The sequence below is a fragment of the Pangasianodon hypophthalmus genome, chromosome 28 (genome assembly GCF_027358585.1).
Source record: "Pangasianodon hypophthalmus isolate fPanHyp1 chromosome 28, fPanHyp1.pri, whole genome shotgun sequence".
NCBI classification, from domain to species: Eukaryota; Metazoa; Chordata; class Actinopteri; order Siluriformes; family Pangasiidae; genus Pangasianodon; species Pangasianodon hypophthalmus.
The window spans coordinates 405,001-414,205 of record NC_069737.1 but is presented as its reverse complement, the minus strand read 5'-3'; the positions used below and the strand labels follow the sequence as shown (position 1 = coordinate 414,205).

Sequence of the window (9,205 nt, the reverse complement as noted above, 5' to 3'; positions counted from 1 at the left end):
GAACTCAAGAGCAGGATGTTTAAAAGATTTCAGAATCTGCTTCTAAAGATTTGACTGTAGATTTGGTCAAGCTTGAGCACTAAATTCCCTTTTTTTCCATTTAAACCACAGACTCGTGCCTCTGTATAAAACCGATTTGGGGTGGGGCTACATATGAGCTCAGTCAGTGATGTCACTGGAACATGAAAAATATTTTATGCAAATTATTGGATGACATCATAATATTTGAAAGCCTTAATCCACAGAACCTCTGGTGTAGCTAATGTTAGCTGTGATCAGACGGTTGTCATGGTAATATTTAAATATTCTGGCCGATTTAGATAACTCGGGTGATGAAATGAGGCTGTAAATCAAGTCTACTGGGGATGACTAGAGCATAAATTTGCATGTTCGTGTATATTCATAGATCTTTGCATGAGTAATGAGTGTACAGTGTAGACTAATGTTTTGTGTCGTTGTCGTCCTGCAGGTGAACTTTAACGAGCCAATCTCCATGCTGCAGCGTCTGTCGGAGGATCTGGAGTACTCCGAGCTGCTGGACCGAGCCGCTAAGTGTCAGAGCTCACTGGAGCAGCTGTGTTACGTAGCGGCCTTCACAGTGTCGTCTTACTCCACCACCGTACACCGTACAGGAAAACCCTTCAACCCTCTGCTGGGGGAGAGCGTTCGAGCTCGACCGCCTGCAGGAGAGCGGATACAGGTCCCTCTGTGAACAGGTACGGGAGGGGGGAGAGGCAGGGGGAGGGGCAGGGAGAGAGGGCAGGGGGGAGAGGGGCAGGGGGGAGAGGGACAGGGGGAGGGGCAGGGGGAGAGGGGCAGGGGGAGAGGGGCAGCGGGAGAGGGGCAGGGGAGAGGGGCAGGGGGAGAGGGGGCAGGGGAGAGGGCAGCGGAGAGGGGCAGCGGGGAGAGGACAGGGGGAGAGGGGCAGCGGAGAGGGGCAGGGGGAGAGGGGCAGGGGAGAGGGGCAGGGGAGAGGGGCAGCGGGAGAGGGGCAGGGGGAGAGGGGCAGGGGGACAGGGGGAGAGGGGGCAGGGGAGAGGGACAGCGGGAGAGGGGCAGGGGGGAGAGGGCAGGGGGAGAGGGGGCAGGGGGAGAGGCAGCGGGAGAGGGGCAGGGGGAGAGGGGGCAGGGGGGAGAGGGGGCAGGGGGGAGAGGGGCAGGGGGAGAGGGGGAGAGGGGCAGCGGAGAGGGGCAGGGGGGAGAGGGGCAGGGGAGAGGCAGGGGGAGAGGCAGCGGAGAGGCGCAGGGGGAGGGAGCAGGGGGAGAGGGACAGGGGGGAGAGGCAGGGGGAGAGGCAGCGGAGAGGGGGGCAGGGGGAGAGGCAGCGGAGAGGGGCAGGGGGGAGAGGCAGGGGGAGAGGCAGGCGGGAGAGGCAGGGGGAGAGGGGCAGGGGTGAGAGGCAGCGGAGAGGGGCAGGGGAGAGGGGCAGGGGGAGAGAGGCAGGGGGAGGGAGGGCAGGGGGAGAGGCAGGGGGGAGAGAGGCAGGGGGAGAGAGGCAGGGGGGAGAGGCAGGGGGAGAGGCAGCGGGGAGAGGGGGCAGGGGGGGGAGAGGGGGGGCAGAAGTGCAGATACAGGTACTTTTATATAAAGTAAAACTATATATGGTTATGTTTTGTGTTTTTAACTCTGTTGTGTGTGTCTGTGTGTGTGTCTGTGTGTGTGTGTGTGTGGTGTGTGTGTGTGTGTAGGTGAGTCATCATCCTCCTGCTGCAGCTCATCATGCCATCTCTGAGCGCGGCTGGACCCTGAGGCAGGAAATCACTGTGGGCCAGCAAGTTCAGGGGCAAATACCTCTCCATCATGCCCCTCGGTACAGGCGCACACACACACACACACACACACACACACGAATAATAATAATAATAATAATAATAATAATAATAATAATAACGATGATAATAAAATTCAGTTCCATTCAGTGTCACAAAGCAGCTTTACAGAAATCAGAATATTGATTTATACAACTTCAAATATACACAGTGTATAAAAAGTGAGACAGACAGACAGAGAGAGTGAGACAGAGAGAGTGAGACAGAGAGAGTGAGACAGAGAGAGTGAGACAGAGAGAGTGAGAGTGAGACAGAAACAGAGAGCGAGAGAGAGTGTGAGAGACAGAGAGAGTGAGACAGAGAGAGTGAGAGTGAGACAGAAACAGAGAGCGAGAGAGAGTGTGAGAGACAGAGAGAGTGGAGACAGAGAGAGTGAGAGTGAGACAGAAACAGAGAGCGAGAGAGAGTGTGAGAGACAGAGGAGAGTGAGACAGAAGGACAGACAGAAGGACAGACAGTATATGAAGGAGAGATTGAGAGAAAGGAAGACAGACAGAAGGACAGAGAGAGACAGTGGGGTTGTTGTACTGTTGATGTAAAGGTGTGTAATAACGCTGTGTCTGCAGGCTCTATTCACTGTATATTTGAGAAGAGTAATAATCACTACAGCTGGAAGAAGGTCCGACCACCACCGTGCACAACATCATCGTAGGCAAGCTGTGGATAGACCAGGTGAGATCACCACTGTGGTGTGTGTGTGTGTGTGTGTGTGTGTGTGTGTGTGTGTGTGTGTGTGTGTGTGTGTGTGTAAAACCCCCACCAGGGGGCGCTGTGAAGCCTGAAATCCTGTTCATCAGTACTGTAATGTCACTGTACCACAAACTCTCATATTAAATTACTCACACTACACGCTGCATCTGCAGAGATATAGATAGTCTGCAGTGTCTGTTACACAATTTATGGGATGTAAATTTGACAACAGGAAATTCACAGCTTTTTAAAAAGTGTTTAATTTGTCTAAAATGACATTTTACGGCATCTTAGATTTTTGGCTGCATTATTATGTACTGTCGTGGGTGAAAATCCTTAAAGCTCCTCACCCATCAGTGTTTTCGTTTATGTAGGATTATATTTCATAACTGCAAATTAGGTCCTAAATCACATTTGTAGCATTAAATAGTTTTAAGAATATTGCTTTTAATTTGGGAATATGCTGGAGAGAATAAATGAAAAATAAAAATGAACATTCAGATGTACTGTGGTGAGTTTTATCCTGCTGGAGGCGTGTGAGTATTTTATTATAAAGTCACCCTGAGAAAGGGATAGTGTCTGAACAGAGCTCAGGGCTCAGAGAGACACGCCGCACGGTGTGAGGAGTGACTGTCGCCTTTTTCATTCTGAAAGAAAACGTATTTTATTTGCTCATCATGCTTTCTGAAATTCGCTTGTGCTCCAAAAAGTGTGCTTGTTCATGCCTGTGTGGGATTTCCTCGAGTTTGATGTCGCCTGTGCACACGTATGACTTGCTGAGCTCATCGTTGCTCGGGTAACCCTCGGTTCTCTCGGTTCTCTCCTCTCGGTTCTGCAGTCAGGAGAGATCGATGTGGATAAACCACAGAACAGGAGATCGCTGCCACCTGAAATTCGCTCCCTACAGCTACTTCTCCAGAGATGTGGCCAGAAAGGTGAGACTCCAGACACATCCGGTCACATCCTCAGCTTATTCATGACCAGTAATAATAAAACGGTATTAAACAGCTAGAGTGCCCAGCTCACTTAGTCTCTCTCTCTCTCTCTCTCTCTCCCTCTCTCTCCCCCCAGGTTACAGGTGTGGTGACGGATAAGGACGGTAAAGCTCACTACGTGCTCTCGGGGACGTGGGATGAGAAGATGGAGTGTTCCCGTGTAATGCAGAGCAGCCGAGGAGGAGAGAACGGGACAGAGGGACGCCAGAAGACCGTCTACCAGACGCTCAAGAGCTCGAGAACTCTGGAAGAAAACTCCTCTACCGTAAGACCCAGTCTCTCTCTCTCTTTTTCTCTCTGTCTCTCACTCTCTCTCTCTCTCTCTCTCTCTCTCTCTCTGTTTCTCTGTGTCTCTTTCTCTGTCTCTGTCTCTCTCTCTGTTTCTCTGTGTCTCTTTCTCTGTCTCTCTCTCTCTGTTTCTCTGTCTCTCTTTCTCTGTCTCTCTCTCTCTCTGTTTCTGTCTCTCTCTGTTTCTGTCTCTCTTTCTCTGTCTCTCTCTCTCTCTGTCTCACTCTCTCTCTCTGTCTCTCTCTCTCTGTCTCTCTCTCTCGTCTCTCTCTGTGTAATGTGATATTCCTCCTGGTCAAACAGATGTAACGCATCCTGTATTTGTGTGTTGTTCTCCCGCAGAGATGGAGCAGAGAACATGTACTACTTCTCATCCCTGGCGCTGACACTGAACGAGCCCGAGAGGGCTGGCCCCCACGGACAGCCGGCGACGCCCAGACCAGAGCTGATGGAACAGGGGCTGTGGATGAAGCCAACGCTGAGAAACAGCGGCTGGAGGAGAAACAGCGCACTGTGAGACGGGAGAGAGAGAGAGAGGCGCTCATCTCGCCAATACTGAAGGCAGTGAGGGGTGAGACATGGGAGCGGGGACATGCAGAGGTGATGCAGTGAGGGTGAGACACGCAGTGAGTGAGACACGCAGTGAGGGTGAGACATGTGGCGACGGTGAGACGTGCTGCGAGGGTGAGATGCTGCGAGAGTGAGACAGTGAGGGTGAGACACTGCGACGGTGAGACACGCATTAAGGGTGAGACACGCGGCGAGAGTGAGACAGCGAGGGTGAGACACGCGGCGAGGGTGAGACAGTGAGGGTGAGACACGCGGCGAGGGTGAGACAGTGAGGGTGAGACACGCGGCGAGGGTGAGACAGTGAGGGGGTGAACACGCGGCGAGGGTGAGACACGCGGCGAGGGTGAGACACGCGGCGAGGGGTGAGACACGCGGCGAGGGTGAGACGCATTAAGGGTGAGACGCATTAAGGGTGAGACACGCGGCGAGGGTGAGACGCATTAAGGGTGAGACACGCATTAAGGGGTGAGACACGCGGCGAGGGTGAGACAGTGAGGGTGAGACACGCGGCGAGGGTTGAGACAGTGGAGGTGAGACACGCGGCAAGGGTGAGACAGTGAGGTGAGACACGCGACGAGGTGAGACACGCGGCGAGGGTGAGACACGCGCGAGGGTGAGACAGTGAGGGTGAGACACGCGGCGAGGGTGAGACGCATTAAGGGTGAGACACGCGGCGAGGGTGAGACGCATTAAGGGTGAGACACGCGGCGAGGGTGAGACGCATTAAGGGTGAGACACGCGCGAGGGTGACACGCATTAAGGGTGAGACACGCGGCGAGGGTGACACGCATTAAGGGTGAGACACGCGGCGAGGGTGACACGCATTAAGGGTGAGACACGCGGCGAGGGTGAGACGCATTAAGGGTGAGACACGCGGCGAGGGTGACACGCATTAAGGGTGAGACGCGGCGAGGGTGACACGCATTAAGGGTGAGACACGCATTAAGGGGAGACACGCGGCGAGGGTGAGACACGCGGCGAGAGTGAGACAGTGAGGGTGAGACACGCGGCGAGGGTGAGACGCATTAAGGGTGAGACACGCGGCGAGGGTGAGACGCATTAAGGGTGAGACACGCGGCGAGGGGTGAGACACGCGGCGAGAGTGAGACAGTGAGGGTGAGACACGCGGCGAGGGTGAGACAGTGAGGGTGAGACACGCGGCGAGGGTGAGACACACATTAAGGGTGAGACACACATTAAGGGTGAGACGCGCGGCGAGGATGAGACGTGGTGAGTCCTCTTCTGGACAAAATGGGCCAAAATATTTTTTTTTGTAGATGTTTTTTTTTTTCCCAGTGTATTAATTTAATTTTTTTTTTTTTTTAGTTCTCTGTGTTTCTTTCTCTGTCTCCTGTTTCACTCTCCTGTCTCTCTCTCTCTCTGTCTGTCTCCCTCAAGCTCTCATTGAGGACTCCATAACTGACTCGCCTCTAAAAAGCAAGTACTTCCTCCATCTTTTCTCTGTCCTTCTCTCTCTGTCCCATCTCTCACACACTCACACACACACACACACACACACACACACACACACACACACACACACACACACACCCCCCACTCTTTCTTCCATTCAGTCATATTCTTCCTTACCTTCTTCCTTTTCCATTCGACGGTGCGGTTCGGCAAAGTACTGTTACTAATCACTTCCGTCGTATGATGGTACTTGTGAAAGTGGGCGGAGATTTTCTAGAGGGTGTGGGCGGAGTCTAGTGATGGGTGAGTCAAGGTGTGTTTAATGTTTAGTGTGAATACAATTTACGGAGTTTAATGGCGGTGAGTGACCCAAACGAAGTTGGGGTGCCAATACTTTAGCCTTAGCGAGAAGCTTGAATGTGCGAAGTGTCTCAGGTGATGATAAAATTCAACCAAAACAGGAGGAGTTGTGTTTTTATTTTCTGTGTTTCTTAACGTTTGCAGAAAGAAGGAGATTAAGAGAAAAGAGAGAGAAACTTTAACGTTCACTGATGATCACTGGAGAATGCCGCTCTATTCAGAGACATGATTCAGGACGATTTCTAGCTCCGCCCACGTTTCTGTTCGGTTCTCTTGGTCACACTGCAGGAAGGGGAGCCCACTTCAGCCAAAAATTTAAATAGACACATAGCGAAGTGTGAAATCTAACGCTTTACAGCTAATCATCGTAGGGTTCGGTAGAAAGTGATTAAAAGCAGTGTTTGCTTTCCCATGCCGGACAAGAAGCCCATTCCGCAGAACATAAAGCCTGTGGGGTGGAGTCGGACCTCCTCCAGCTCCTCCTATCTGCGCAGAGCTGGGCGGAGTCAAGCCGGTAATCTGTGGGGTGGAGTCGGACCTCCTCCAGCTCCTCCTACCTGCGCAGAGCTGGGCGGAGTCAAGCCGGTAATCTGTGGCGTGGAGTCGGACCTCCTCCAGCTCCTCCTACCTGCACAGAGCTGGGCGGAGTCAAGCCGGTAATCTGTGGGGTGGAGTCGGACCTCCTCCAGCTCCTCCTACCTGCGCAGAGCTGGGCGGAGTCAAGCCGGTAATCTGTGGCGTGGAGTCGGACCTCCTCCAGCTCCTCCTACCTGCGCAGAGCTGGGCGGAGTCAAGCCGGTCAGCACAGACAGTCAGACAGTTTGGGCAGCAGATCCGCAGTGAAAATGGCGCTGTGTGGAAACGTTTCCCGCTTTCTGTGGCGTTAGACGAGTGGTTTGTGAAGGCGGTGTATCAGGAATGCAGTGTGTGTTTAGTAGGTCACTGCGCACGACTGCGCTTTATTCCTCTTCAGGGTTGACAGGTGTGTATTTTTATTGGCCAGGTCACATCTCATCGGTTCTCTTTCTCTCCTCCTTCCTGCCTTGTTGTTTTGGTTAATACTGACATTTTCGCTTCTCTCTGTTTTTCATCTGCTTCCTGTTCACGATTGCGTTGTTTTTTCCGTTTCCTCTCCCAGCCTGTACTGATGACCCCTCCTCTGATCTCTCACTCTCAAGCAAGTATTCAGGTCCTTCAGAACTCCAATATGCAGCTCTCCTCACTTCTACTTCTGCTTCTTAAAATCTAAATTTTCCTCATTTCCTGTTTTCATTACTGCATCTTTCTTTCTTAATCTGTGTTCTTCTTCTTCCTGATCTCTCCATCCATCATCACGGTCGTGCCTGCAGTCGACACGCTGCACAGCTCACACTCCACCCCTTACTCACGCAAGTACCGCTTTAAACACACACACACACACACACACACACACACACACACACTTAAAATGTACCATCTTTATGAGAAGCATCTCGCCCTCACAAGAGCAATCGCACACAAAACAGAGTATTAATATTGTTTAAACCCGCCTGCTTTACAGGAAGTCATGTGACCGACAAAAGCACGAGAGTATCACTCCTGAATAACTTTTAAACTTCATATCGCGTATCTCTCGTAAGACTCATAGTGTCAGAAGTTTGTGTACCCCTCGGGAGCCTGTGTGTGTGAGCGTGCGTGCGTTTGTGTGTGTGTGTGTGTGTGTGTGTGTGTGTGTGTGCACATACACTAAAGTACAGAGGGCCAATCAGACTGCAGTGTAAATTATTTAATTTTGTTGGAGTTGAGAGTAAAATCACCACAGAAGCTTCCACTAATAGTACCAGAGCTTTAACCTGTACAACACACACACACAACCACACACAACCACACACACACACACACACACACACACACACACACACTCGATGCTCTTTAGAGCTTCACATCTCTGTCTTTTTCTCCTCTTTTCTCTTCTTGTCTGTCTTGTTGTTTGTCCTCGTTGTTTTTATGCAGAGTTTATTTTTAACTTATTTTCAGTTTATTTTCAGTTTAGTTAGTAAATGTGGCACTTTGACAGGGTTTTTGTGGGAATTCAGATGATGAAAACTCACATATGGTTATCACAAAATTCCTCTTCCTTTAGTATTTATTTATTTATTTATTTATTTAACATACTTTTGGCAAAGTAGGAAAAAAAAAATCTTCCCATTACACGAATAAACAATAAACGAGTGTGAAAGTGACGCATTTGTTTATCTGCACATTTTGATTTTCATTTTAGTCAGAGCTCAGTGATTACTGAAATTCTTTACTTTTAATTTATTTTAAACTATTTTCTTAATTTCATTTTATCGATACACTCTAAATTGAAACTAAATTTACTTTGACTTAGGGTTTTAATGAATTTAATAGAAATCTTATTTTGACGTTTAGTCGACATTCATTTATTTGATTGGTCTCAATCGCAGCACGTCTGGGACTGAAATGATGACTTGTGTACGCTTTTTTTTTTTTTTTTTTTTTTTTTGGCGAGGGAAACCAAAAACGCTGACCTTGTCGTCTTCGTGTGTGTGTGTGTGTGTGTGTGTGTGTGTGTGTGTTTTAACCAGGTGTCCCACAGGACAGCTACAAGGCCCTTTGGTTCGAGCAGCAGGAAGACCCGGTGACAGGAGAGGCCACGCATATCTACAAGGGGGGGTACTGGGAGGCTAAAGAGCACGGCGACTGGCACGGCTGCCCTGATATTTTCTGAATTAGCACTGTGTGCACCCCCGTCTGTAGAGTGGACTGTTCCAGCAACTACAACAAAAGGAAAAAACAGTGCATCAAATCGGAAATTCTTTCCCCTTGCTGGAAAACTGGACGCTCATATGGACTCGTACATCCGTCTTTTCTCCGAAACAATAGCGACCCCCCCCCCCATCCCCTCCCCTCCCTCGCCCCGCCCCCTCACCTTGCCCTGCCCCCTCCCCCTCTCGCCCCGCCCCCCACACCACCTTAAACAGGAAATACCAAAGGGGCGTACGAGACTCGTGACTCCGCCCACTGCTGTGTGATCTCCTGTTTACTTCTTTTCCTCCT

General features: G+C 50.7%; 1 protein-coding gene across 1 annotated transcript in view; it reads left to right on the top strand.

Annotated features, from left to right (window-relative positions):
* osbp (oxysterol binding protein) overlaps window positions 1–9,205 on the top strand; it is an 18,146-nt gene that overhangs the window by 8,649 nt on the left and 292 nt on the right. Inside the window, 18 exon segments of the mRNA XM_053230716.1 lie at window positions 439–664; window positions 666–716; window positions 1,689–1,766; window positions 1,768–1,810; window positions 2,396–2,451; window positions 2,454–2,501; window positions 3,358–3,375; window positions 3,377–3,454; window positions 3,591–3,746; window positions 3,748–3,779; window positions 4,145–4,204; window positions 4,206–4,247; window positions 4,249–4,410; window positions 6,693–6,872; window positions 6,991–7,127; window positions 7,284–7,334; window positions 7,495–7,533; window positions 8,734–9,205. The exon segment at window positions 8,734–9,205 is cut by the window's right edge and continues 292 nt beyond it. Coding sequence (XP_053086691.1) covers window positions 439–664; window positions 666–716; window positions 1,689–1,766; window positions 1,768–1,810; window positions 2,396–2,451; window positions 2,454–2,501; window positions 3,358–3,375; window positions 3,377–3,454; window positions 3,591–3,746; window positions 3,748–3,779; window positions 4,145–4,204; window positions 4,206–4,247; window positions 4,249–4,410; window positions 6,693–6,872; window positions 6,991–7,127; window positions 7,284–7,334; window positions 7,495–7,533; window positions 8,734–8,876 — 1,600 coding nt within the window. The 3' untranslated portion in view covers window positions 8,877–9,205.